The sequence below is a fragment of the Cololabis saira genome, chromosome 4 (genome assembly GCF_033807715.1).
Source record: "Cololabis saira isolate AMF1-May2022 chromosome 4, fColSai1.1, whole genome shotgun sequence".
Lineage (NCBI taxonomy): Eukaryota > Metazoa > Chordata > Actinopteri > Beloniformes > Belonidae > Cololabis > Cololabis saira.
Genome location: NC_084590.1, coordinates 23,919,910 through 23,947,807, shown reverse-complemented (window position 1 = coordinate 23,947,807; position 27,898 = coordinate 23,919,910). Strand labels below are relative to the sequence as shown.

Below are 27,898 nucleotides of genomic sequence, written 5' to 3'. Positions count from 1 at the left end.
AAGTACACATACATACATACACACACATACACTCTTTTTTCGTTATATTTCTTAATTGTGCTGACAACATATAAATAAATAATAATTAACAAAAGAAAAAATATATAAATATACATATATATATATATATATATATATATATATATATATATATATACACATAAACAATGAACACATGGTGACAGTCAATAACCCTCATCCCTGTACCTTGTGAAAAATATTTTTCTATACGTGTTTTTGAAATGATTTATGTTTGACACGCAAACACACACAACATATATATATATATATATATATATATTGTGTGTGTGTTTGCGTGTCAAATTGAACATTTTTCAACCAGTCGAGTGAACCAACATGAGGCGGAGGCTGTAAATCATTACGCTCCAGCTTGTGGCTGCAGGCATCCAGTCTCAACTGGGTTATTGCAATGTCAAAGTATTGATCTGTGATGGGATGAGGGGGAGGAAAAAAAAAACAGCCTGTGTTTCAGTCAGGAAGATACTTCACAATCCTGTTTGATTTGCAGTTGGAAAATGAATTTACCGCAGGCAGTGATTGAATACTTTTATTTATCTATCTATTTTTTCTATCACTTTAACTTTGATTTATAAACACTGATTTTTGATTCACTGCATCATGCTACTGTAAAGATGCAGCATGCGCTCATAGCTGTGATGGACGGCAACAGGTTGAAGCTCTACAGTGTCTGGACCCCACTACCACACACACACACACACACACACACACACACCACTATTGACTGAGGTCAAGTACAAGAGTGAATGTTATTTTTTGCGAAGCCAAACAGATGTCTTCATTTCTTTTCTTTTCCCTATATTTCTCTTCATACTTCTGTCTCATCTTTCCCTGCAGGTTTCAGAAGCATGTCCACACCTACAGAATCCTACCAGACGATGAGGGATTTCTGGCAGTACAGGTACTGAAGTGAGACAGACATGCACGCATGCACACACACACGCACACACACACACACACACTCCCTGGTTTACGCTACAGCAACAGCTGGCAGGCAGAGATGCTTTTGTTGGCTCTGAGCTCTCTCTTGCACACACACACCAACAGCAGCTTCTTTGTGTCCTGTTCCCAGCAGCTGTGAAGTCCCCTCCACCACCAGCCTTACTCACACACAGACATGCACACGACAGCGTGGTGCTTCAGGCCATGCCGTCACAGCACAGATATCTTTCTAACTACTGTGTGATTAAATTAATTCATTTTTTTAAGGGTTAAAAAGCCTATTCTGGAAATGAACTTGAGTTTGATCTTTGATCTATATTTTTAACTTGCTGCGGCTGCTCTTGCTTACACAACATTAACTATGGATCAATGGGGGCCACCAGGGTTTACTGCAACATAACTACTCGTTGCCAAGGAGTTTGGATGTAACTATTTTGATCATTCAGAGAAGCATATGACACCCCCCTGTTTGTCTTTCCTTCCTCTCCCTTTCAGACGTCTCAGGGCGTACAGCCTAAGCGATTTAAAACATTGCCAGAGTTGGTGTCGCTGTACCTGCAGCCCAGTCAGGGTCTGGTCACCACCCTGCTTTACCCTGTAGAGCGAGAGGAGACGGCCGCATCTGACGACAGGGACTATTCAGGTAGCTGACGCAAGATCACTCACCATCAGTCTTCCTCCTTGTCACTTGTTGACACTCATTTTCTGTTACCGGCAGACGGAGAGGATGAGAAGCCACCCCTCCCCCCTCGCTCTGCCTCCACCTCCACTCCCCCTGGACCAGACACACCCACGGAAAGGTACAAAGTCCATAATATGGATCATTTGATGGTGTTCTGCTCACGATCATATGTAAACAGTAATCACAAACTACCCGCAGGACTTAACCATCAACCATCAGGTTAACCATGTTGCATAAACAAACACACACACAGCTTTATTTCAGATGAACACAGATGAAGGTTGTTGATAACACAATAACAATTTAGCAGTAAGCAACCATATGTCTCAGTCAGTTTCACTCTTTCTGTCATTAACTATAACACATGCTAGGGCTGGGCGATATGGACCAAAAGTCATATCTCGATATTTTCTAGCTAAAAAGCGATACTCGATATATATCTCGATATTTTTTCTGTGCCTTAATTGGGGTTTCCCCCAAAGCATTATAGCATAGCATCTCTGTTAGCTTCATTTTTTTCTGAGGCAAACCCTTAAAAAAACTGTCTGTTTTAATACAAAGCCTCGTGCCAAATGTCACACAGGTTCCTTTATTAACAGAGGTCTGCACAATATCAAAATGTATAAAACAAATGAAATAAAAATAAACTGCCTGCATATATAGAATAAAAATGCTTCTTGAATAAAATAAAACAAATATCCCTTTCCTGCATAACAATTAAATTAAAATACACTGTGCAATTAATACAATGTAGACAGTAACAGGCAGACTTTTCCACTGAGGTTGACAGTTGTGCAAATAACAAAACATTTGTGCAAATCTCAAATAAAACATTCAAGTCAATTTGTCACAAAATAAGCTATATCAAAATATCAAAAGCTATATCAAAATCATTAAAATTTAAAAAAAAAATGTAAAAAAAAAAAAAAAAATTTTTTTTTTTTTTTTTAAATCGATATAAACGATATTGTCTGGTACCATATCGTGTTTGAAAATATATCGATATATATTAAAATCTCGATATATCGCCCAGCCCTAACACATGCATTACAATAGCTATGTTTGCATGTATAAACACAACAAACACACAAACCCTCATTTGTATTGAAGTTAATGAGCAGATGCACAGTCACACAAAGATACACACACATGCCCCCCTTGGGATTCACAACTAAAATGTACCACATCCTGCTAGAAACCGCAGTGTTCAAGAATGATGCAGGGTTTTGATAAAGCATCCGCTGTAAGTTTCTGTGTGAAGTCAGGGATGCCATTTCCCAACCTTGGTGGTCACATTAACTGTGATCAGACGGCCATATGGCCTGGTTTGCTCAGGCTAACGGGTTTTCTATTTATATAGGATTTAGAGGCTCTAGCAGAAAATGTGTGCATTTCTGTAGTGTTTGTTAGAGGGACAAATGTAGGCAAAGATAATGAGGTATAACCTCTCTTTGAGGCGCAGTGGTCCCCATTTGTCATGTTGTCGTGAAAAGAAGCATCAAGTTACCGACGGAAATCAGCCGTAGCTCTTTTTCGGAAATGAGTCATAGCATTTTCTTAAATTACCAAAATAAGGAGAAAACGCATCATCGATCAGAGGAAGTGGGGGAACAAGACAGCGATGTGGAAGCCAGAGTGTGAATCATATTCAGAGTATGAGCTTCACTCGGGCAGATGACATCATAACGAGTGACTTATGCGACCAGATTCTTTGTTATTTATAGGATTTGAGGAAAACGAAACTTTTGCAAGCAAGTGAATTAATGTCTGGAGTGTTAAGGAGGCTGCAACCTTGATTTAATTTCATAAAATAGACAAGATGGTTGCTTTGTTTTTTCAAATATACCATCTTACCTTTTCAGCTACAAAAGAAATGGTGTGTTGATACCGAACTACCACAAAGCTGTGGCGCCTTTTAATCTGAATTGTTCAGAAGTTGCAGAATTGTTTGTTGACTGCAGCACTGATGGCACTCTCGGCTCTTCTGGTTTACAGTTTTCTGAATGTCCCAGTCGACTTAAGTCGCTGTAGACTGTAGAGGAAGTCTTTGATCACGTTCTTTCTCCGTGCAAGACTTGACATAAATCTGCTGCTCTTTTCTTTAGCCTTAATGTGGGATTGACTTTAGTAATAACATGAAGGTGGTGCAGAACAGCAAGTAAATAACAGAATACGAAAAAAAATAGCTGACCATGTAAAATGCATTTATATAAGTGAATGCCAGATGGGTAGCTTGAAGTGGAGTGTTACAACATTATTACTGTGTGTGTAAGTAGTTGTTTGTGTGTATGAAGCCAGTGCTTGGCTGTGTATATGGGCTGCTGTCCAACATAGAATCATAAAAATGCTCTCTTTTTTTCATACATTCCTTGTTTCTCGTACCTATCTACAGTGATGTTATGGAACCATGTTGCTTACTTAAACTTGATTTCTCTTAGCACCCCTTCAGCTAATGGCCTAAGCACCATTTCTCACGAATACCTGAAAGGCAGCTACGCGTTGGACCTGGAGGCGGTCAAGCAGGGAGCCTCCTCGCTGCCTCATCTCAACAAGACACTAGTGGCCTCCTGCAAACGCCTTAATGGGTGAGCTGCACACAGCAGCCGCACGTTTCACGTTCAAACATTTTGATATAAGACATGACAGAGAAGAGGGAGGCAAGTTTTGAATCTGTTTCCGTCTGTTTGTGTAGGGAGGTGGATAAAGTTCTGTCTGGTCTGGAGATCCTGTCTAAAGTCTTTGATCAGCAGAGTGCTTTCATGGTCTCCAAGATGATCCAGCAGGTACGTCTTTGCCATTTTCTTTCTTCGTCTCCGTACTCCTGCTCAGTGAGAATGGAAGCATAAAGTCAGTCCTGTGCAGTGGTGTAGTATCTCTGTAATTTAAATTACATTGTATGATATTCTGACATTTTTACAAGACAATATGTTAGTGCACACAATGTGCATTTTGTTAATTTATCTTAATCCTGTGCCTTTTGAGGTGCAGATTTAACTTAAAAAATTACCACAGAACTCCAAACATTCAGTTCTGCTACTTCTTTATGTCCTATCTCCATAACCAGCTAAAGTTGACCTTACCTATAACAATAATACCATGAAAATGACTTCAAGACGGCAAACAGATTTCCACAGTCCAAAGAAAAGCGGGAAGAGTCTTGCTTGAGCTGGTGTGATCTTTGTCCTATAGTTGGGGGGAAAACAGAGGCAGCCTCTTCTACGTCTTAGCCTTGTGACAACATGGAAAATGTTCAATATTATTCTAAGTCTTTAGTCATGTTTCGGGTAAACTGTGTTCTTCCATGGTGCAGTTTGTCAACAACCAGTTCACTGAAGCAATAATTCAATAAAATGTGGTTTTCGTTGTGTAAATAGTGCCCACGCTGAACTCTCATTTCTTTTTTATTGTTTTAATCTGAAATTTAGTCTGGTAGTTAAAACTCTGGATTATGGTATTGAGATGCAGGAGGATGTTAGTTTTTGTTTAAAAGTTATTGCAAAGTTATATATTGTATGCTCAGCATTATCCCCTTTTCCAAACCCCAGGGATACTAATCTTCCTTCTTTTTTTTTATCAGTCAGTGAATCAGGGTGGAGACCAGGAGTTGGAGAATTTGGTGACCAAGTTGGCAATTCTCAAAGACCTGCTGTCCTCCATAGAGAAGAAGGTAAACACACACGCAAGACTTACATTCGCTTCCTCTCTCCGTCTCTCTGACTTTCTCCATCCGTCTTTGCACACACACACACACACACACACACACACACACTGTGACTTATTTAGTTCAAATGACCCCATCAACACGTTAAGTTTGTATCCCAGTATCATAACTGCAATGTAACACTCATGTAATATAGTGAGCAGTTGAACAGAAAACTTTTTTGTTTAATTCAACACAGATTCAAGTACAAGTTAAATTATTTCGATGACTTCACTGACCACCTTATTGTAAACGGTTTTGTGAAGGTAATAGGTTTAAAAATAGTAACAAAACAATAACATTTGTCTCTTATCTACAAGGATATACTTTTTGCGATAAAATTTGTATTCCACTTTGCACTTTGCATTCGTGATCTGAAACTTGTTCCTTCGCATTAAATCACACTAATTAGAAGAATCTGTAATTTATATATGGCATTCAACTCGCTGCGGTTTGACTTCCCTTGAAGAGGGTTTCGCTGGCTCGGGAGGAAATGGCCTCCAGTGCAGCGGAGCTACATGTCCGGACGCATGTGACGACAGTAGCTCCACCTTCTCTGCTCCGGTTATATCACATCATAGGAAATGGGAAACCTTTTCTTCGCTGACACAAACACTGTGGCTTCAAACATTAAGTCTGAGTTTAAGCTCTGATTTTGATTCTAGTCATGTCTGTGGCACTTTCTTTTCTTGTGTTTTTTTTTTTTTGTCTTTCTGATTTTCTTCATTTTTTTTCCCCCTCACTCTTTCTTTTAATTGTTTTTCCATCTGGCTCTCTGCCTCTCTCTCATTGTCCCCTCAGGCGCTGAAAGCTCTACAGGACATGAGTTTGTCCTCTCCTTGCTCCCCTCCTCCTCTCTCCATGCGTCACAGCAAAGCCATTCCTGTGCAGGCCTTTGAGGTACACACCAACATTCTCACACATGCCAGCGCCTCAAATGCATGCTAACATGCTTTGTTAGTGGTCACCTAACTGCAGGGCAATGGAGGGTCAGTGAAACAGCAGTTATGAACATGTACGCTTTTCCCAGTTTTTTGACCTTTCCAGGTTGATATTTTACTATTAAATTATTGAGGGAAGGGGAATCATGTGAAGGACGTGTATGACAGCAGTTGCTAGAATGAACTTCAGAAACCACTTCCCCCCTTGGAGTTGTTAAGAAGTTGGATGTCTGTCTTGGGATGATTTGATGTCACTTGGGACAGACTGGTCCTAAATTACAGCTAAACAGGAAAGTTGTGTATCTTTTTTTTTTTAACACAGGAAGCTTTCTAGGACCATAAGAATGCTTGCAATGCACGTCCTGTTGTATCATCCATCACATGGTCATGGTATTTATCTCCTAAGGATATAACTCACGTTTCTTTTTGTCTAATAAGTATTTAAGTAGGTGAGAATAATGTTGTTTGAAAGACTGTGACAGTGATATTTTTTTTTCCAAAAAAAAGGGAGAGATGACAAGTTAAGTTCTGAGTATGAATAAAAATCAGCGGAGTGAAGGGATAAAAAAAGTGATGAAAATGGATGTGAGAGTTAAGTGTGACTGGGGCACATGCAGTGAGGGAGGTGAGGAGGAAGAAGAAAGAAGAAATGAATAATTTTGAAAATTGTCTGCATCATCTGTGGGGAGATAATTACATCAGCTTCCTGCCGCAAAGGAACAGACATTTCTCCACACAAACAGAACTTCTTGGTGTGTATCTGTTATTACTCAAAACTAAAACTAAGAATGAGCGTCTTATTATTATTATTATTATTATTATTATTATTGTTATTATTGTGTGGATAATGCTTTCTTGGATTTAACATTGTCTTCATACCACAGATGCAACAAACTTGTGTGTGTCTTTGTTATAAAAATAAAGGAAGATGGTGTTGACATTCAAATCCCTGTAGAGGACTCACCCTTTCCCTTTGGCTTTCAACTCAGATAGAGTATTACACGAAAAATACACCACTATATTGGACTTCACAGTTAATTTATTACCATTTATTTTCTTATTATTATCATCCCGTATAATTTTATGGTCATTCTTTTTTAAATATGATGGGGTAGAGACTTAAAGGCAGCTGAAATGACTTCTTTATATATATATATATATATATATATATATATATATATATATATATATATATATATATAGGGCCCTGACATACAGGGTAAAAAAAACAACCTCTTTGCTGGGTTGCACTTAAACACACCACAGGGTGTGTGTGAATGTGAGTGTGTGAGTGAGTGTGTGAGTGAGTGTGTGAGTGAGTGAGTGAGTGAGTGAGTGAGGAAGAGAATATAATGTTTTTCATGTGGTTCATTACAGGTGAAACTTGATGTTTACCTGGCAGAACTGACAAAGATAGGAAAAAGTCAGAAGTACACTTTGTCTGTGGATGTGGAGGGAGGGAGGCTGGTCGTGATGAAGAAAGTGAAGGACAATCAGGAGGACTGGACCACCTTCACGCACGACAAAAGTAAAGAATTAACTCCCTCTTTACACACAAAAATACTATTTACACTACTGTGAGATGAGTTTAACTCCTCTGATTGTTATGACATATTGTGATTAATTAATTCTTTGTCTGTGCAAAATAGTATTTACAGCTTTACTTGATGGTTGATTTTTGTTGTTGTTTTGTTTTTATAAATATGGATAACATTTTTAGATGTTTCAGTGCTCTGCTCAACTACTCAACCTAGTAGTTGAGCACAACTGCGACAGATTGCATTTATTTATGAAATTCTCAAACAGATGGTCAGCCTTGCTTTTCTTTGTTGAATTTTTTTGTACCTACATATTTCTTACCCTATTGCCTCTTGTCTCCCTCTCAGTTCGTCAGCTGATCAAGTCTCAGCGGGTGCAGAATAAACTGGGCATTGTGTTTGAGAAGGAGAAGGATAAGAGTCAGAGGAAAGACTTCATCTTTGCTAGTGCCAAGGTCTGCCAAGGCTGTACTTTTGAGACAACAAAATACAATGTTTTACAAGGAATCCATCATTTAAACTTTATCTAGAAACATTTATAGTAACGATGCTTGTCTATATTAAAACTAACTAAAATCATTTACCTCTATTGTGAGTAGGGCTGCAATAACGAATCGCTAAAAATCGATTATGAAGTGTTGACAACGAATTTCATTAGCGATTTATGCGTGACTAGCCATGTTGTGGGGCCATTTATTTCATCTGCAAAGTAAAAAAAATAACAAACAAACAAAAAAAACGTTTATCTGCAGAGCTTTTTCAATGCTGCCTGACTGAAATAAGCCTGCAGAGCGATTTGAACAGAGCAAGGCAGTATTTTTAAAGTAAATTCTCCGAGTGAACAATGCAGAGAAAACTGTTCGACCAAAATCCTCAAAAGTTTGGGAGGACTTCACTCTCCACAAAACTGAACGATGCATAACATGCAAGCTTTACAAAAGTGATACAGCATCTGACACGGAAACATGAGCCATTGATGAGCTGCGTTTGTTCCGGTGAAGAAACGTAACGCTAGTTTCTCCGCTAGCTCGCCTGATGCTGCTGCCAGCTTGTTAGTTTGTGAGCTTGTTATGGGCAGTGAGAGAGGTGTGTGTTTTTTTTTATTTCAGTTCAATTAGTTTATTTAAATGTGCTTTATAAACAAATTTAACTTGCAAAACAGTTTTGGTAATAATTTAATGATTAAGCTTCAAGTTTTAATTTGCTGAAAAGGTCTGAGTGAAGACGCTGCACTGTATGGGAGTGAGGCAGGATGAACTGCTACTCAAATTAAGTATTTTTTTATATATATATGTATACATATATATAAACATTTTGAATTGCAATGCAAAGTTCCTGAAGAAAGGGAAGTAGTATGGAAGGTCATGTTTATTTATTCTACATTTATAGTAATACACAAGTGTTAATTTTGAAACCAATCTGCATTTCTTTGTCATTTATTTATTGTTCCAACAGCTCACCGACTTTAAATATCAAAAATGCCTCTTTTTCTTTTTTTGCACTTAAAAAAAAGTAGCCTACATATTTTGCAGGTATAAAGCATATATTTGTAAGTATTTTGGTTACTTTTATTTTCTTTACTAAAGCTATTTGACAAAAATGTATATATTTCTTTACTTCATATTTCATAACAGAACATTTGAACACTAAGCTGTTCGAATGTTCAATTTCAGATGAAAGGCGGGAATACATTTTATGTTTTTGTCCGATTCAGCGATTAATCAAAAAAATAATCGACCGATTCATCAATTATTAAAATAATCATTAGTTGCAGCCCTAATTGTGAGTCGTCATCCGCATTTGCGTAAATAAGGGAGCTTTTAAGAAATAAATGCCACATATGTTAAAGATGTACCAGTAGAGCCATTTGAATCATCTTGCAATCAATCCACTTGCTGAAGTGTGTGTGCTTGTTATTTCAGAAGAGGGAGGCGTTTTGCCAGCTGCTGCAGCTGATGAAGAACAAACATTCCAACCAGGACGAGCCAGACATGATCTCTGTCTTCATAGGCACATGGAATATGGGTTAGACATACTAGCAGCAAGACATTTCAGCTCACCTTACAGTGCTACTATTAGAAAGGAACACGAATTGATACATTTTCAAAACTTTTAACTTTTTATTACAACAAGAAATATTGGTCTCTCTTTTTTTTTTTTTCTTCTTCCTTCAGGCTCAGTACCTGCACCAAAGTCTGTGGCCTCATGGGTGTTGTGTCGCGGCCTCGGGAAGACTCTGGACGAGATGACCGTCACCATCCCTCACGACTTGTACGTGTTTGGCACCCAGGAAAACTCGGTGTGTGATCGGGAGTGGGTGGAGTCGATACGTGCCGGGTTGAAGGAACAGACGGAACTGGATTATAAGCCGGTGAGGAAACGACTATTCTGGGATCCTGATGTGACACATTTATATTTTTTACATGTGCTTGCTCGCACTCGCCAAACATAGTCAAATCATGAGCGGGGTTAAAGGAAAAAAGCAGGGTTGTGTTTGAGAAGATGTAGGGGAAAAATTAAAGTTGACGTAACATTGGACTATTCTGTGTGGTTTGAATGCAGAAATGATGACTGCAGTTTCCTCATTGTCTCTTGTTGTGGTCTACAGATCGCAGTGCAGACTCTGTGGAACATAAAAATTGCTGTGTTGGTGAAACCTGAACATGAGAACCGGATCAGCCATGTGGGGATGTCCAGTGTGAAGACGGGCATCGCCAACACGCTGGGTAACAAGAGCCCTCTATTTTCAGTCTTTATTCAGCCTTAACATGCTGTCCAACCAGTAAAAAATGATGGCAGGAATAATACTGCCATTTAAATGTATGTCTCACAGATGGGTTAATTCACATGGATATCACATTATAATGTGACTTGTGCTTTGAATTCATAAGGAAATCTCTGTACTAATTAATATCAACCTCATAAAATTAATGAATCTAACTGCATTGAGTTTATTTTATGATTTTTCATGTAAATATAGTCAATAGTCAATAAATGTAATCATTTTATTATTTTTCGAAAGTAAATATGTTATATTTGGTCAAATACTGTTAACTACAGTATAATAAGCTGTTGGTTATTTATGGTTGTCTAGGTAACAAAGGAGCAGTGGGCGTCTCTTTCATGTTCAACGGAACATCATTTGGCTTTGTGAACTGTCACCTGACATCAGGGAATGAGAAAATTGCCAGGTAACCACACACACACACACACACACACACCCACACACACACTATAGCCACATGTCTGTTTGATCAAGTGCTAGCAGCATTTTGTTTGTGCCAGTCTCTGGCTCATCTCAGTTTTTCCAAGAGTTTATGAAACTATTTTTCCCATTGTAAGTTCTTCATTTTCAGGCATTTTTAATAAGCTTCTACAAATGCTCATTTATTTTCAAGCACTGACTCACTGACCCCATTTCCAAAGCAATAAGTCACAACCACGATCAACAACCGGTTTCATGACTTCCCTCTGTGATCACTGCAGTTTTTTCTGTTTATGATTTCTTTTTTCTAATCATTGCTGCCACCTACTGGACTAGACTGGAATAGTTTATTATTTACTTGAGCACAAAAATAAGGCACAGACAGAGCCCCTACAGCCGACTACTTTGCCAAATCTACATTTTTAGATTGTAGGGGAAGCATAAAAAACAATGATCTTTCAAGCACTTGAAAATGGCTTCTAAGATTAAATGTTCAAACATATTTGGAAGGAAAGATGATTTTGTGAGATTTTTACCTAAACTGAACATTCAGTTTGTTTGTCCAAAAGTGGCTTTTCTTTAACACGGGCTAAAAATCCAAGATTTTATTTCCTACCTTCAAAGCTCAACGTAGTAGAAAAGACACCATTTTTTTTGTTTGTTTTGACCCTAACTGCCTCTCACTCATGTGACCTTTGACCCCGTTTAGGAGGAACCAGAATTACCTTGATATCCTGCGTCTGCTGTCGCTAGGAGACAAACAGCTCAGCTCCTTTGACATTTCCCTCCGCTTCACGCACCTGTTTTGGCTGGGAGACCTCAACTACAGGCTGGATATGGACATACAGGTGAAGCAGAGAAAATTCAACATGATTTAATCATGCAAATCTGAAAAAAAAAAACACTTTTTCCAGTTCTGAGGGTTTTCTTTGTGTCTGTAGGAAATTTTAAACTACATCAACAGGAAGGAGTTTGAGCCCCTGCTTAAAGTGGATCAGCTCAACCTGGAGAGGGAGAAGAATAAAGTCTTTTTGCGCTTTGGTTAGTATTTCTCACAGCAATTACTTCCTCTCCCTGTGCACAAGAAGATAGTTGTCAGTTAGGCAACGATTAGTTTAAATATTGGGAAATTATATTCAAGAACAGTAAAATCTCAACACTAGCAGATGTTTCCTGTCCTTAAAATAAAGTTTCTGTGGTCTCATAAATACGACTAAAGTTATGACTCGCACTTTCCAAAAGCACCTGCTCTTCACCACGGCTTTTTGAATAGTTCAGCAAAACCACTGGTTTTCTTTACTTACTCAAACAAAAAGGAAGAACCAGAGATAAAAAAGAAAAAGACGGGGTGGATGGTGATTATAGAAATATGATTCTCATGAATCATTTGAACTAAAACGTAAACATTAAGACAATTTTGAGATTCTCGTTTTCCAGTTTTTCTTAAAAGTTAACACAGTATGTGTCAATTATGTAGCAGGTTTGCAGAGATAAAGCCCTATAATCCTTTGTGGTAAGTTGTGGCAGCTGTCTTATTGAGCTTGTATGATCTCTACCTAACTACAATGTTATAGATGGAAAAGTTGCTTTTATCAGCCACTGAATATCTCAGATATTGCTAATCCACAAACATTCATATTGTTCCCCAAAGTCAAACTCTAAAGGAAGAGAGAGCCCCTTTTATTTTCATCTCTGCAGTTGTCCATTTGTTTAACAAATTCGGAGATACTGACAATGTGCCAAACTTTTGCTTTTAAAACCTTCATCAAAGAGAATCTGTGTCTTTTTGCCTGCAGCGGAGGACGAGATCTCATTTCCACCGACTTACCGCTACGAACGAGGCTCAAGGGACACGTATGTGTGGCAGAAGCAGAAGGCCACAGGGGTGCGTTTACCGACTTCTGCATCACTGACTTACTCCCAGCCATTTCTGACTAATAATGACTTGCTCCACTTCCTCTATTTTGAGTCGCCTTCTTCTCTTCTGTCTGTCCTAGATGAGGACGAATGTTCCATCCTGGTGCGACAGGATCCTGTGGAAGTCATACCCCGAAACACACATTGTCTGCAACTCCTATGGTGAGACAAAGCTCCTATTTCTTTCTGACAAGTTTAGAAATATCATAGTTCATTTCACTTTGAATAACGAATGTCTTGTAATGCAGTTAATATACTGTATAACACAAAGCTATCTGATGGAAAAGTAGGTTGAGGGTGTTTCTCCACTGGAACTATTAAGATCGGCACAAAGGAACTCTGCATGAGTGCAAACGGATGTCTGGATGCGGTTGCGTTGGTGGACAGAGAGGTGGCCCAGCGCTGGCTGTAACTCTGGTGCAGCTAGTTTGTGGTGTGAAGGCTCTGTGGCCTCCATTTCTCTGTCCCTGGTGGCTCATGTTTGACCTAAAAAGGCTTCCGTTGACAGCTGGGTTGGACGGATCAAATGTCCTCCAGCTGCAGGTGTGCTTCATTTACAAACTGTATAATTTGCCTAAAATGATACAGGCAAACAAATAATGTTTTTTTTTAAAGAAGGCCAATTCTGAGTCAAAACACGCATTTGTTGCATTGATATACTTTTCAGTTCTTCGTCTCAGGCCAGTTGTCATAGAAACATGATGCTCTACCAAGACTGATATTGACCAATGTCAATGATAATTACGTGGCTTTTCGTGCGACTTTTTGGCTGAAGTTTTAAAAAAATCGCTTGTGAATATGAATTGAAATAACTAGAAAGAAAAAAAAGATACAATGTATCTGGTTTGCACCGAAGCCGCTCAAACGTGAGATTGATATAAAATAAATGCATTTATTCTGGCAGGCTGTACAGACGACATCGTCACCAGTGATCATTCCCCTGTGTTTGCAACGTTTGAAGTTGGAGTGACCTCCCAGTTTGTCTCCAAGAAAGGTACAAGTGCATATCTCATAACTGTTATAAACAACAAAAGACAAGTGCAAACTATTTCCGTTCCTCTCCATTGACCTCCTTTCACTTCGGTTGATTAGATTTGGATAAGCCTGCTGTTATAATTGATTGCAGTTAAATCATGAATTATTACATGTTTCTAATACTTTTTTTCTTTACTTGTTAAAAGTTCCTGATTACACGTCTGCTGTTTCTCTCCCTCCCTCCAACTCCCGTGTCTCCCCTTAATCTTTCTTCTACTGTAGGTCTGCCAAAGTCCTCGGAACAGGCCTACATTGAGTTTGAGAGCATTGAGGCCATAGTGAAGACCGCGAGCAGGACTAAATTCTTCATTGAATTTTACTCTACATGTCTGGAAGGTGAGGCGAACACAACTGCACCTTTGCAGCGACTCAATCATGCCGGTGGAGAAACAGAACTGCCAGGAATAAAGTGCGGCGAAGCTTTCTAGGGCAAATGGATGAAATAAAACTGAGTTTGCTTCTTCTTTTTGTACCCTGTATCCCTCTGCCCCCCCTCCCTCCCTCCTTCCCGTTGTCAGTCAGTCAGTATACCTTTTAGGAAGAATCTATTCATGACCCGTGCTGCATGCCCACTTCCTATCCACCATGTGCTTTTGAATGAGATGTGACAGAAACGTCTCCCTCCTCTTTATCCCTCTCTCCTTCCCTCCTTGTTCCCTTTGTTGGCTCCTCTATCCATTCCTCCCTGCGTTTCTCTCTCTTTCTTACATATTTGTAGAATTTAAGAAGAGTTACGAGAACGACAGTCAGAACAGCGACAACATCAACTTCCTGCGCGTAGGCTGGTCCAATAAGCAGCTCACAACACTCAAGCCACTTCTGTCAGAAATCGAGTACCTGCAGGACCAGCATCTGCTGCTAACAGTGAAATCAGTGGATGGATACGAGTCTTACGGTACAGAGAGAGTGCTTTGGTTTTAAGTCAAGGAAGTAATCATGGTTTTTGTCACCTGACACCAGCTGTGTTTTTTTTTTTTTGACCGGTTAGGAGAGTGTGTATTGGCCCTTAAGTCAATGATTGGCAGCACAGCACAGCAGTTCCACACTTACCTGTCCCACCGAGGTGAAGAAACAGGAAATATCCGGGGGTCCATGAGGGTCAGAGTCCCCTCTGAGAGGATGGGAACCAGGGAGCGACTATATGGTAACGCAACACTTACTGATTGTGTGGCAATCTGTGCAAATGGAGCTTGAATTGAAGGGTAAACAAATACTTGTTGAATTTCAGAGTGGATTAGTGTGGACAAGGATGAGACGGGTGGACCAAAAGGGAAATCCACAATGCTTTCCAGATCTGGGCATGAATATGTGAAGTCAGTACACCTTCCTTTTTCTCTTTTTTTTTTTTTAATTTTTTTTAAGGAAAGTATCATGCTGGTGAACTGGCTTTGCAACTGTGGAAAATGTTTATGTGAAGGTATAAGGCAAAGTTTTTCAATTACAATAATAGAGGAATTACAGAAACAGGGGAAGGCTATTAAAAAAAATAAATAAATAAAATGTCTCCCCCCAACATCGATCTATGGACCGTCGTCACATCGATTGTCTCCCATTTCAAAATCCTGCGTCAAAACAGGGCAAACTGGCTTGTTTCTGTGCTCCAAATCAGTCACTCTGAACCCCCTGGAAGAGATCTGGTGGACAAGGTTTGTGTCATGTGGTGAATGGCTTGAAATACAATTTTAAATCCTGTCTGAGCCACCAGACTATTCAGAGGTAGATGCATATATGTGAATCTCTTTTAAAACTAGAAGCTGGAAATGGGCATGTTATATATTGGCAGAAATATGTGTAGATTTATATCTTGGCGTAATAATTTATGTTTTGCTTAAAAGGTATACCGGTAGTTGGTCACACACTTCTCAGCAGAAATTTTTCTACAAAACGGCAAGATATAAATCTACACTTTTTACACAGAATGGAGAAAACACAATAGGTTTCGAAATATCTAGCACCCATAGGTCGTTTATATCGTTGAAAGAAAATAGAGGTTATAGTAGGCTACGTGAAAAGGAGTTCTTTGTATCTGCACTCGATTGCTGTTCCTCCGGAAGACCCAGATCTCTGGCACAGTAAAATTGAAATTGAACTGCAAGAACTGAATTTGAATTGTGAGAACTGAATGTAGATTCAGTTTTTCAATGCAATGATTCAAATTAAACAATACAAATTCAAATAATGTGATTCAGATTCAGTTTTTTAATGCAATTATTCAAGTTGAGCAATTCAAATTCAAATATAAATTATTCAAATTCAGTTTCTAGTGGCACATATTTCTGCCCATAGTTATAGTTTGTTGGTCGATTTCATAATGAGCGGGTAAAAAAACATTCCTACCATCAGGTTGGTGTATTGGCTTGATGTTGACAACATTGTCTTAATCAGATACACAGGTCACTGTACTGGAGAAGAAAATTGGATGAAATGCTCTAAAAGTCCAATGTATATTCTTTTTTTCTATTTTTACTTGGATATTAGTTCTCACTTAGTCCCAGTTCTCACTTAATGCAGCATAATCTCCAGCAGAGTCTGAGCAGAATAAAGAAAGGGAGAGGTCTGAGTAAAAACGTGTAAATTCATGCTCTGAATGTGTTTTCTATATTTGTAGTTTGAAAAATAGAGACTGCTAACATTTTATGATTTTATGGTACAGGCCTTCTGTGCTTCGAAAACAGCTTGGAGAGCTGGGAAAGGTCAGTGAGGAGGGAGAAAAAAGCAGCAAGGAGGAAACTGCTGCAAGGTACACCCTCAAGACACTGTGCATTCTTAATACACACACTGCACAACGATGGAGTCACACGCCGGTCTGAAGGAGGAAGTGAGCATGTGAAAGCCAAAATCTCTAGATCGCTTCTCTAAATCCATGTGTCTTGTTTTTGTCTGTGTTGCGAAGACCCAAACAGGATGCATCAGATGGCGATCCATCCATCAGCAAGAACAGCTACAATAATCCTGCCTACTACATCCTGGAGGGTGTTCCCAACCAATCAGCTGCAGCGGTTTCTCCTGAGCTTCTCACATCTCCTACCTCCACAAACCCCCAGGCACTAAAAGCCCCCGCTCCCTCAGCGGGGGCCCGAACCAAACCCAGCCCTGCAAGCTCAGGGCCCCCCCACCCACGCAGACCCGTGGCAGGACACCCAGCCCGGGCCATCAGCGAGGAGGGCTCCTCAGAGGACGATGGCAGTGCCTGCGTGGGAGGGGCACAAGGGGGGGGTGTTGCGGGAACAGTTGGAAGCACGCTTAACCGACCCCCTCCAGACTTCCCTCCTCCTCCACTCCCCAAAGGAGCCCTGGAGATGGTTGCAGAGGCCCCGTTCAACAAACCACGTGCTCTTTATCCCGACCTGGCCGAGGTCAGGATCCCGCCAGCCGGTGCTGGTGGGCCACTCAGTGACGGCTTTAGGCGAGGAGGAGGAGGAGGAGGGGGAGGAGGAGCAGGTGGAGGAGGAGGAGGAGGAGGTGTCGGAGCAGGAGCGTTGGACGATCAGTCGTGCTCCGTGCTCCAGATGGCAAAGACCCTGAGTGAGAGTGAATTTCCTGGACAGCCTCCTCGTGCGCCATCAGCACCTCCGCCTCTTCGTGGGCAGCCAATGGGTTTAGGTCTGGACGCCTGCCGCACCTTCCCCCCCAGAAACCCCATCACGGAGAGTATTGCAGAGGACATGCCAGAGGAAGTGAGCATTTTTAGTTGTTTTTTTTTCACAAACACAGATTTTCATAGTATTCTGTTGTTTTCTTTTAGTTTAAAGGGGACCTATTACGGCATCTAATACCTATTTTAAACAGCCCTTGAATGTCTTAAAAACAAGCTTTTGATTGTTTTTGCTAAATAAATGAGAAATTCAGCCTCTGAGCCATGTCTTTATCTTCCCATTCTCTAACCTCATTATCTATGCAGGATTCTGAGTGGGCGGGGCTATGATAATGAAACACTGTGCTGATTGGCTGCCTGACGCGATGGCGCGAATGACGTGATACACCGCTACGAAAAAATGGCGGAAGCTCTGGCCGGCGGAGTTAGTCGTGGGCGTGGTTTCACGCATCGCTCCCTTTGTTACGTAACGACGGAAGCAGAATCTGAACGGCTCGTAGAAGCCACATCACACTGGACGGCTCATCCGGGCGGCTGTACAGACACTGCAGAATTTCGTTGCTTTCCTCCTTCTCTGAGTTGGCAGACTGAGTGGAGACCACTTTATATATGTCAAAGCAAGAGAAAACGTGTTTTTCATAATAGGTCCCCTTTACGATTAAAAAAAACTTACATCTTTTACTGTCAGGTGATTGTTTTTGTGCCAGAAATTGTGTGGCAGCCTTTTATATGCTGCACTGCATTTCTCCTGTGCAGGCACTTTGGGGCAGCAGTAGTTCATCTTTGTCTGTGGGCGAATCTTCAGTCGGGGAGTGGCTACAGAGACTGGGCCTGGAGAGGTATGAGCAGGGCCTTCTACACAACGGCTGGGACGACCTGGAGTTCCTCAGGTACGTTGTTGGATGTAGATGTTTGTGCAATGTTGATAAAATGAAATGAAAGAACTGTTGAGGGACTGACAAGCTTGGAAGAATTAGCAGGAAAATCTCTAGATTTAGTGCAGACGATGTAACGTTGAGGTCTGTGACGATGTTATGAAATTAATTGAGTTTCAAAGAAAATATTTACAAAAACCTTCCAAACAACATTTTCCAAAATCTGTTTCTCAGCTCTTTTATTTTATTTTTTTACTTCCTCCCAGTGACATCACTGAGGAAGACCTGGAGGAAGCCGGGGTGCTCGATCCCGCCCACAAGCGAATCCTGCTGGAGAGCCTCAGGCAGCAGCAGCAGCAGCCGCAGCAGAAGTAGTGAACGGTTCCAGCTCCGAACCACACCTTGTCCAGAGAAGCCGGATCTTAGTTGAACTGAACTGAACTGAACTGAACTGAACTGATCTGAACTGATCTGAGCTGGAACGTGCCAACAGATACCAGACTGTGCCTTCTGAGAGAAATTGCACTCAATTTGTTCTTTCAAAAAACACTTGCTAAACCAATGTCCTTTTTCATTTGTACTGTATGCGTGTGTCCGTTGTCATATGTGTGGTCTTATTTAATGATAATCATTTCTGTCATTCAAGCATCACTACATATAACCCCTGGCTGTAAAAGCAGGGATGACATTATGCCCTTTGCCACACTCGTTTAGACACACGACCGATGTCCTGATGGAGGCGCAGGTGTGTTGTACCGTCACATTTGACCTGTAGCTGTAAGATGGAATTTAAAGTTTGTTTGTTTGAGGCGTTTTTTCCTTCTGAGAGCTGAGGAGCGTCAGACTTTCACATTCAAGCTCAAAACATTTTTCCCTTTTTTTGTTTTATTTTGGGGGGGGAGAAATGGGTGGAACAGAAAAAGTCCTGCAGCTGCCTTTTGTGATGACGGGAAAGAGGTTAAGAACTCTGGTTCAAGTCTTTTCAAGTCGTTATTTTGTGATGATGTCTGGGCCACTGTTTATTAAATGGTGGCCTGTGATGAGTGCAAGTATTTATGATTTGATTTATTATTTTTGAATATTATAAAGGGAATATTATGGAAACCAAATTAATACTTTTACAGTCATAAGTGTGTACTTTGCACAACACTTTCATGATTGGAGGTTTTTTTCTCCTTTCATTGACACTGACATTTCTGGGGGGGGTTTTCCACACAGTTGCATATTACAATAGGTTGATTATATTTGTTGAAGTTGTAAGTATTCCTATTGTTTATGGTCAATCAGTGGACATGGCTACAGAATCACAAATATGCACAAGGTAATAAATGCTGGACCAAGGTTAGAATATGGCTGAAAAGTACTATTTCTCATACTCACCCTGTCTGTGAGGATGTTGAATTTAAATATATGTAGATGTCCTCTTATTTTTTCTCTCTTTAAAAATGTGACTCAGGTTTCTTGGGGGCTTGAATTTCATTTTGACTCATTCTAATTTTGAAGGGGTCTAAATGGAGTAGCAATCAGGGAACTGGTTACCACAGAATAGCTTTAATGATGGTTACTCTGCTGATGATTTAATAAGCCTTCATATCGTCACCAAACCGTTTCCTGTAACAGGATGCTGATCTGATTTGGTTCTTTTATTACATGACTAGAGACATTGACTTGTTTTTCCATCGTGACACATTTTGTACACACGGGAGAAGATGTCACCTGGTGTAACTCATGATGAGCAGAAAGGTCTGCAGGACACATGCTGCACGTTGAGAGGATGCTTGTTCCTAGAAGTCACCAGCAGGGGGTGCTGTTACTCCGTAGACATGGGGAACAAAGGAGCTTCTCCTCTTCACTTTTAAGTCAACAACTACCTTGTGTCTTGTTTGAAAGCTTTGTCCGACACCTTTGTATCGGCACTAAATTTGAATATTTTTTCTCATCTGTAAATCATAGCTGATTGTGATAACAGCTTCATTTCTGCCTCCGAAATAATCTGCTTTTGCTCCAAACTTTCTTTGTGACCCAGTCATTTTCTAGATTTATTTTGCTCACCAACAAAATTAGATTGAACTCCATTCATCTGTTACAGGTGGTGCATTCTGCCTGATATCTTAAACAGCGAAACAAGCGCAGAGAATTTGGATGTTCCATTCGGATAAATTCAGTGTAATGTGTCTTGAAGCCCACCGGTGTTCTCAGTGGTGTGTGTAAGTGTATATGTATGTATGTATGCAAAAGAGACGTACCGTTATTATCTCTGACACTCCATTTTGTCTACATGTAGTCTTCTGTTTCAGTTTCTATTAAGTTAATGTAAAATTGTCACCCTTGTATTTAACTTTTTCAAGTAAAGTCTAATATCTTTCCCTACGTTATAGATTGCTTCTCTCTGTCATTTTTCATCCGCAGGTTAAGCTGAACCAATTGTTTCTCATAAAGAGCAAATGCTCTGTTCCTTTAGAAATGTATATCCTGCAAGTCATGAGGTTTGTCAATCTGACTTTAGATGAGACGCTTGTCGTTTTTCACACATGAAGCGGGTCGTGAGCTGTGCCATAGTGCCTCCATAATGTAGATTTATTAGAATATTCAGAGTAGTGCTATAACTTCTTATCACTTGAGCTTTCTGTCTGCTTTCACCGATATGTCTGACAGATGCTCTCCAGTGAAATAGATCTGTAGAGCAAAACAAACAAATGAAAGAAAAGAAAAAGGCTACCTAATATTTATATTACTAATTACAGAATTTACATCCACAAAATTGTATGAACTAATTCAAAGAAATGTGTGGGTCTTTCACTGACAATAAAAAATATTAATAAATACATAGTCCCCCTCCCCCCCTTTCGAGTAGCTTTCTGGAGTAAACCCTGTGAAATTGATCAACTTCAGTTAGTGGTAACAGATGAATTACAAGTAATTAACAGAAGAAAAAAAAAGATGGGTATCAACAAGAACAAAGTTTGTTCATTAATAAACACAGTAGAAAATGTCATCTCAGCATATGACCAGCGTTTCTGAGATGGACTCATTCTTTTCTTTGTGGAGAGAAAGAAAGAAACTGAGTTGGGGAGTTAGCAATGTCTTCAATCGGTGGTTGATGTTAGAAACGGGTGGCAGGACCTCAACAGCAACACCACATCATTTATAAATACGCTAAACTTTGTGTTCAGCTGCAGCTTTGTGCTCCCCCCCCAATCCAAAGGACAAAGCTGCAGACGTGAATAGAAAAACGAAGCCAAAGCCTCAAGTTCTCCATCTTCTTCCCCTCATAGTTTCACCAAAATGGTAACTGTTTATAAGAAGAATGCATGATGGGAAATAAAGCCCCGAGAGGAGAGAGAGTGTGGGAGTCAGAACTTGATACAGTAATGAAAGGAGGGAGAGAATAAGCTGATCTTCAGATGTGTCTGGCCTGGACCTGGCAGCTCTAATTGGATTTCGGGGTTGCCTCCTGGCCATTCGGGGAAGAGATTTAGGGGGACCCTGTTCCATTTAGAGGAAGTCTGCATGTCAGAGGGGGTTGGTTGTGCTTGAGGGTGAAGGTTTGTTTGGTTTCCCCAGCAAAGACTGGAGTGTGATGTTTGGATTTCTGCTTTAGAGTCCTACCTGACCACCATGCTCATCAGTACTGCTGTCGTGCAGTGAGTGTGGGAATCTGAGAGTGCAACAAAGACAGACAACGTGCAGGAAAGAGATTTTTTGTGTGAATACAGAGCATCTATACTGTAAGTCAGAACAGTTCTGTTCAGGTTGCAGTTTGAGGTCTTGTATAATTCAAAATCATTAAATAGAGAATGTCTTAGTGGCGTCTGAGACAGGATTTCTCATCAATGAAGAACTCTGGTGGAGAGGAAGGTCGTAGCAGGGAGGAAACTTCCCATGTCGTGTTCATAGCTGCACACCTGTGGCTTTGTGATCTGAGCTGTGACAGGACCCTGCACAGGACTCTCCCGGTCAGTTCAGCGTTACAGCGGGCAAGTCTCGAGTCCCTCCACAAAGCTAGAAACTCCGCTCTGTTCCAGTCCGTTTGTCATCCTCTCCTCCGCTGTGCTTCAGAACAGATTTGTCTTGATGGGGTTGGGTTTTCTGTGGAAGGAGGACAGGACTCCAGCAAAGGGGCCGGTCATACTGTCCGCCGGCTGCCAGGCCTTCAGGATCTCCTGAGTCTGGACGGCGGGCTGGGCCACGGCGGGATTGGACGGTCCCAGGCTGGACCAGCTGGGGGCCTTCAGGCCCTGCAGGATCGGGGGGCTGGAGTTGTTGGCGTAGCCGCTGTTGGCGGGGGCCGGGCTGGGGCTCAAGCTGGCAGGGCTGCCCAAGTTTCCATTGGCAGAGCTGGGCAGGGAGGCCGTGCTGTCGGGTGTGGGGCTGCAGGTGGATTCCTTGGACTCATCATCATCTGATGAAGACCTGGCCTCTCCATTCTTCTTCCCTCCAGAGCTGCTGCTGGTGTTACCTGTGGTGCCACCAGAGTTGTTGGCTTTGGCGTTGGCCGCGCGCTCCTGCTTACGAAACTTGGCGCGCCTGTTCTGAAACCACACCTGTGAGACACAGGAAGCATTTATCAAAATCAGATTTTATTGGCCAAGTTTGAACATTGCCCGACAAGGAATTTGACTCCGGTTATTTCGCTCACTGTACCCAGATTTAAAAAGTGTGCAAACAGTAAATAAACAAATATGGCACTTATTAACATACAATTTAAAAAAAACTGAAAGGTGCAGCAGTATGAGGCAGACATGATTATTGTTGGAACGTGCATTGTTACAGCACTAATAGTGCTATTAAATTACTGTTATTATTAAGGCCCGAGCACTTACAGTGCGAAGGCCCTATTGTATCTGTAGGAGATGTTCTCGTTCTCGTTGTTTTTCTCGTTTTTCTTCAGACGAAATGAGGGCCTTTTTCAGTGGCGTCAATTCAGTCAAAGCTAAGGTATGGCAAGGTTACGAGTCACAGAACTTAACTAGAGTATCAATCAACACGTCCAGCAAATACTCATCACAGAAGTCTATGTAGCTTATGTGTGGTCAAGAAAATTGGATCTTTTTCAAATGCAGTCTCGCTCACTGTAAAAACTCAAGATCTTACCAGGAATATTTGTCTTATTTCTAGTTAAAATGTCTCATTTTTAGTCAAAAAATCTCATTACACTTAAAACAAGAGTAATTACCAGAAAAGTAACATGTTATTTGACCATTTTCACCTGTTTCAAGTACATTTTCACTTGAAATAAGTAGAAAAATCTGCCAGTGGAACAAGATTTATCTTCTCATTACAAGCAAAAAAATCTTGTTCCACTGGCAGATTTTTCTACTTATTTTAAGTGAAATTCTACTTGAAACAGGTGAAAATGGTTGTTTTTGAGTCTTGTCTTAAATGTAATGAGATTTTTTTTGACTAAAAATGAGACATTTTAACTAGAAATAAGACAAATATTCTTGTAAAGATTTTCAGTTTTTGCAGTGTAAAATAACTAGTGAAATCGATCATGTTGTTCTGATTTGCATTTGTAGTTATTCTATATGTATTAAGTAATAGAATAATAGGTGTGGCGGCTGCCATACCTTGCCATACCCAAGTGACGCCCCTGGCCTTTTTGCCCCCCTAAACGTGCCCCAAAAGTCCCCAAATTTTGCACGCAAGCCAGGCCTGGCAAAATTTTTTACATTTAATGGTTTGCATTAATGGGCGTGGCCTAACGGCTCAACAGCGCCCCCTAGAAAACTTTTCGGCCGTAGGGTACGCCGTCGATTTAACGCGGAACCATAATTCAGGCTTTATGGTTAAACACATGAGAAAACAAGGCACGGCTACATTTTCTTCACTTTTCAGGAGACTTTTCCGGCGGTGCTCACCTGTACCCGGGCCTCGGTCAGGTCTATCTTGAGCGCCAGCTCCTCGCGGGTGTAGATGTCCGGGTAGTGCGTCTCCGCGAACACGCGCTCCAGCTCCTTCAGCTGCGAGCTGGTGAACGTGGTGCGGATGCGCCGCTGCTTCCTCTTCTCGTTCAGGCCAGACGGGTCCGAGAAGAACTTGTACGGGACTGAGGGATTACAAAATATGATAAAATATATAAATATGATTTGACATCAAAAATAGCCGAGGCCACTGACTTAAAAAACTGAAAAAGGTGTTAGACCTAAATGAAGCTGGAAACACCTCGGTATCACTTCACTTGTCTATTTGTGTTTTTTTATATTTAATAATTAGTTTAAATATTAATTTGTTTTAAAATAAACTGCTCCATGTCACCAGGTTTGTTTGCAGTGAATATATTAATATATCGTTTATAAGACATTAGCATTTAAGTCGAATATGGGGACAGCAATATATTTTTACATTAATTAATTTTGCATATTGGTTATTTATGAAGACTGTTTTTTTTTAGATCTGGATTTTATTTTATTTAAAAACGATATCATGGAATTTGGGAGTTTGTGCCTTTGTGCTGCAGTAAAGCCAGTACAAATTACGCATCTGAAACCATGAAGATGAAAGAATTAATTATGGGTTTATATGATGTTTGGCAATAACATGCTGTCCACGTTCTTAATAAATCATTTAGTGGATGCACCAGCTGGTTAAAATCCACAAAAAAAACTGTCATTTTAGACCGTGAAATATCGTAGGCTATAAGCAAATATCTTTGCTTTTTCGGCGAATTTGTAGAATTATGAAAATGTACAATTTAATTCTAAACAGAATCAAACCCTGCGTCTCTCAACATAAACCTAATTTAAATCAATTCAGGCCTCAGTTTGTTAAACTGCCAAATTACTCAACGAAAAACACAGTTAAAGAATGAATATTTTCCCTTTCTGCTCATATTAGGTGCTCATTATGAAAAGAATAATGAGGAATAACTGATCTGCCATCCCTTCACTAGCAGGTGCTGCTGATGGCTGCAGTGGCTGAGCGTTAAACCATGAACCAGCCTTCAGGACTGGGAGCAGCGTCCTACCTGAGGAGTAGGGGGTGGGCTGGTGGTCCCGCAGGGCCCCCAGGGTGCAGCTGGCCGTGCTGAGCGGGCTGCAGCCCGGGTTGGAGAAGGGCCCGCTCCGGATGGGGTTGTACTGGAAGGAGCTGGCCTGGCTGCAGGAGCTGAAGTCTGCGTAGGCCGACGCCTCCATGGCCGCCATGCAGGAGTCATAGGAGTTCAGGTAGGAGTAATCCATCTTATACATGGAGGTCAGCCGGCAAAAAAAACCCGGACTGCAAAGGCGTTTCAGCCGCTTCTTCTGCTCGGAGACGCAGTGAAAGTTGAGTTTCAAACCAGTCAGATTTCTCTCGAGAATCTCCCAAACTCTCTTCAGTTTTGAGGTTCAGATCTCACTGTCTGCTCTTGTTTTTTTTTATTATTAGGTTATAATTATTAATATTATTATTATTTTGTTGAAAAGTAATCCAAATGTTCTCTTTGCACTCACTTCTTCATTGGCTTCAGTGCGTGCCTGCAGGTTCTGGAGCCTGGACTGCAGCTCTCTCCGCGCTCTCTCCGTGTGACAGCGCAGCGCGGAGCGCGCTGCTTATAATAAACTTGGCAGCGGGAGAGACAATAGCGAGGCGGTGGTCTCGTTACCATGACAATGGCAGCGGTGAGTGAGCGCCTCCTCCAGCTCCCTGCACCGCCCCCGCCGTCCGCAGCAGCATCAGGAGCTCGCAGGTGTCAGCAGAGTTGCAGAGATCTCTCCAAAACAAACAGCAAACAAATACGCACACAAACAAACTAAAAACAAACAACAAAAAAAAGACCGCTTCTCCATTTAAATCAATAATAATCTACATGTTTCCCTTATCGGACACTCTAGTTGTGTTGTGTGTGTATTGGTCCCTCAGAGCCAAAATGCGACAAAAACTAAAACAACGCGGTTTAAATGACGATGTGTCGATCTGTGTTTATTATGGGGGTTTTCAGTGCGCACATTTCCAATTATTTATGTGAAGATTAGCCTATTATTTCATTTAGGCTACGTCGGTGGGTTTTAAGCTGTTTTTTTCCTTTCTTATCGAAAATACGGAAAAAAAAGTGCATGCCTATTAAATAGTATAATACGCCAATAAGCCTAGAGATTTTTTCTAAATTGAAATAATCCATTAGGCCTAAGCAATTATTTGGGGGTCGTGGCCAATATTTGAAAGTAAAATCCAGTGATCCTTTTATAATAATAATAATAATAATAATAATAATAATAATAATAATAAAGGGTAATTCCTTGTCTACGTGTGACTAAATTACGGCACACGATGACTCAAATTCGGCCTCAGATGATGCTCCAGCGGTCAGCGTCGGACTGGTGGAAACATCCTCAGCCACACGAGTCTTTATGTGAGGGAAAACGTCCAGATGTGACGGTGATTGCTGAGATTAAAAGCTCTGATTTGATTCCGATCACTTGTACGGAGATGTCACCAGAGTGGAGCGTCAGTTTGATGTATAGGACTGGAGAGAGGGAGCTTCGTGACTGCAGAGACAACCGAGCAGCCACGACAGGCTAACCGTAAACGCATTGACGCTCCATAAATTGGTTTAAGTTTATTGTTCGGTGTCATACAATGTGATAAGTCATATCCCACACGACTACCAGCACACGCAGAACCAGAGGAGTTGGGAACAGGCAGCCAGGAGCGCGCTCCGTGCAGCACTTTCCAAATCGTGCGCCTTTTTTTTTTTTTTTTTTTTCTCTCCATTTCTAAACCGCTGCTTTCTGGATACAGCTCATGTAATCAACAGGCTTTTTATTAGCGGGCAAATTTCTCCAAATAATATAATACACAAACCAAAATTGCGTTGTCTGCGCACCCAAGAAATTAATTAAGTTTGCCCATGTGTCCGCGCATAAGATGGCACCATAACGCGCAGAGCGCGCCCTTATCTCCGCTTGACCAGAGGATGAAGCTCCTTAATGGGCACTATTACCACTAACCCACTGCACGCACACGCGCATGCGTGTATTTCCCACTCCGTGCGCGTTTAAATTGTAATCAGATTTGTTTATCGCGGTTGTTGAGGCGGGGGGGGGGGTCCTCGTCCTCATCTTCAATCCTGCTCATTTCATGCTGCAGTGCGTGTCTTCGTCCCATACTTTGTAATTCCTATGTGAATACACTATCAGCGACTTTATTTAGTCCTAAATTGTTAAAATGCGCCCAAGTTCTTTGATAGACATTTATTTCACACTTTTACGCACCCTAATTAACTATTCAACTCACTTGTAACTGTGTTACCAGTTCACCAGACATCAGCAGCTGCTCCATGCAGTGTTTCCTGCCACAGTAAGACCATTCCAGACGCATCGGCGTGGCATTTATTTAATGCCACACGACGTCAAAAATAACACACAAAATCCCTGTGGGCTCAAAAATTAAGTTCTTCTAGGATTCGTGCGGTAAAATCAGACAAACAAATCGTTGTATTTGATGAGT

The 27,898-nt window shown here is 40.9% G+C and overlaps 2 protein-coding genes across 2 annotated transcripts in view; one reads left to right on the top strand and one right to left on the bottom strand.

Moving 5' to 3' along the window:
- The window catches only part of inppl1a (inositol polyphosphate phosphatase-like 1a), a 35,281-nt gene extending 14,437 nt beyond the window's left edge, over nucleotides 1–20,844 (top strand). The window contains exons 2-27 of the mRNA XM_061719215.1: nucleotides 877–940; nucleotides 1,477–1,624; nucleotides 1,700–1,781; nucleotides 4,102–4,248; nucleotides 4,356–4,446; nucleotides 5,241–5,330; nucleotides 6,165–6,263; nucleotides 7,682–7,832; nucleotides 8,191–8,297; nucleotides 9,765–9,867; nucleotides 10,017–10,213; nucleotides 10,451–10,568; nucleotides 10,937–11,033; nucleotides 11,757–11,895; nucleotides 11,989–12,088; nucleotides 12,844–12,932; nucleotides 13,045–13,126; nucleotides 13,869–13,958; nucleotides 14,222–14,335; nucleotides 14,718–14,894; nucleotides 14,988–15,143; nucleotides 15,228–15,312; nucleotides 16,653–16,739; nucleotides 16,893–17,676; nucleotides 18,351–18,484; nucleotides 18,736–20,844. Coding sequence (XP_061575199.1) covers nucleotides 877–940; nucleotides 1,477–1,624; nucleotides 1,700–1,781; nucleotides 4,102–4,248; nucleotides 4,356–4,446; nucleotides 5,241–5,330; nucleotides 6,165–6,263; nucleotides 7,682–7,832; nucleotides 8,191–8,297; nucleotides 9,765–9,867; nucleotides 10,017–10,213; nucleotides 10,451–10,568; nucleotides 10,937–11,033; nucleotides 11,757–11,895; nucleotides 11,989–12,088; nucleotides 12,844–12,932; nucleotides 13,045–13,126; nucleotides 13,869–13,958; nucleotides 14,222–14,335; nucleotides 14,718–14,894; nucleotides 14,988–15,143; nucleotides 15,228–15,312; nucleotides 16,653–16,739; nucleotides 16,893–17,676; nucleotides 18,351–18,484; nucleotides 18,736–18,844 — 3,640 coding nt within the window. The 3' untranslated portion in view covers nucleotides 18,845–20,844. The remainder of the gene's footprint in view (nucleotides 1–876; nucleotides 941–1,476; nucleotides 1,625–1,699; nucleotides 1,782–4,101; nucleotides 4,249–4,355; nucleotides 4,447–5,240; nucleotides 5,331–6,164; nucleotides 6,264–7,681; nucleotides 7,833–8,190; nucleotides 8,298–9,764; nucleotides 9,868–10,016; nucleotides 10,214–10,450; nucleotides 10,569–10,936; nucleotides 11,034–11,756; nucleotides 11,896–11,988; nucleotides 12,089–12,843; nucleotides 12,933–13,044; nucleotides 13,127–13,868; nucleotides 13,959–14,221; nucleotides 14,336–14,717; nucleotides 14,895–14,987; nucleotides 15,144–15,227; nucleotides 15,313–16,652; nucleotides 16,740–16,892; nucleotides 17,677–18,350; nucleotides 18,485–18,735) is intronic.
- Nucleotides 20,524–25,969, bottom strand: phox2a (paired like homeobox 2A). The gene is made up of 3 exons (XM_061719216.1): nucleotides 25,437–25,969; nucleotides 24,331–24,518; nucleotides 20,524–23,013 (listed from the first exon to the last, which is right to left on the bottom strand). The coding sequence occupies exons 1-3, from the start codon at nucleotides 25,657–25,659 to the stop codon at nucleotides 22,525–22,527; spliced, it is 900 nt and encodes a 299-aa protein (XP_061575200.1). The 5' UTR covers nucleotides 25,660–25,969; the 3' UTR covers nucleotides 20,524–22,524.
- Nucleotides 25,970–27,898: the final 1,929 nt, after the last annotated feature.

Coding starts and splice junctions, on each gene's coding strand:
- phox2a (XM_061719216.1), bottom strand. CDS start 25,659: ATGTATAAGATGGATTACTCCTACCTGAACTCCTATGACTCCTGCATG. Junction 24,519..25,436: donor GCCCACCCCCTACTCCTCAG/GTAGGACGCTGC, acceptor GTAATCCCTCAG/TCCCGTACAAGTTCTTCTCG. Junction 23,014..24,330: donor TGACCGAGGCCCGGGTACAG/GTGAGCACCGCC, acceptor TGTGTCTCACAG/GTGTGGTTTCAGAACAGGCG.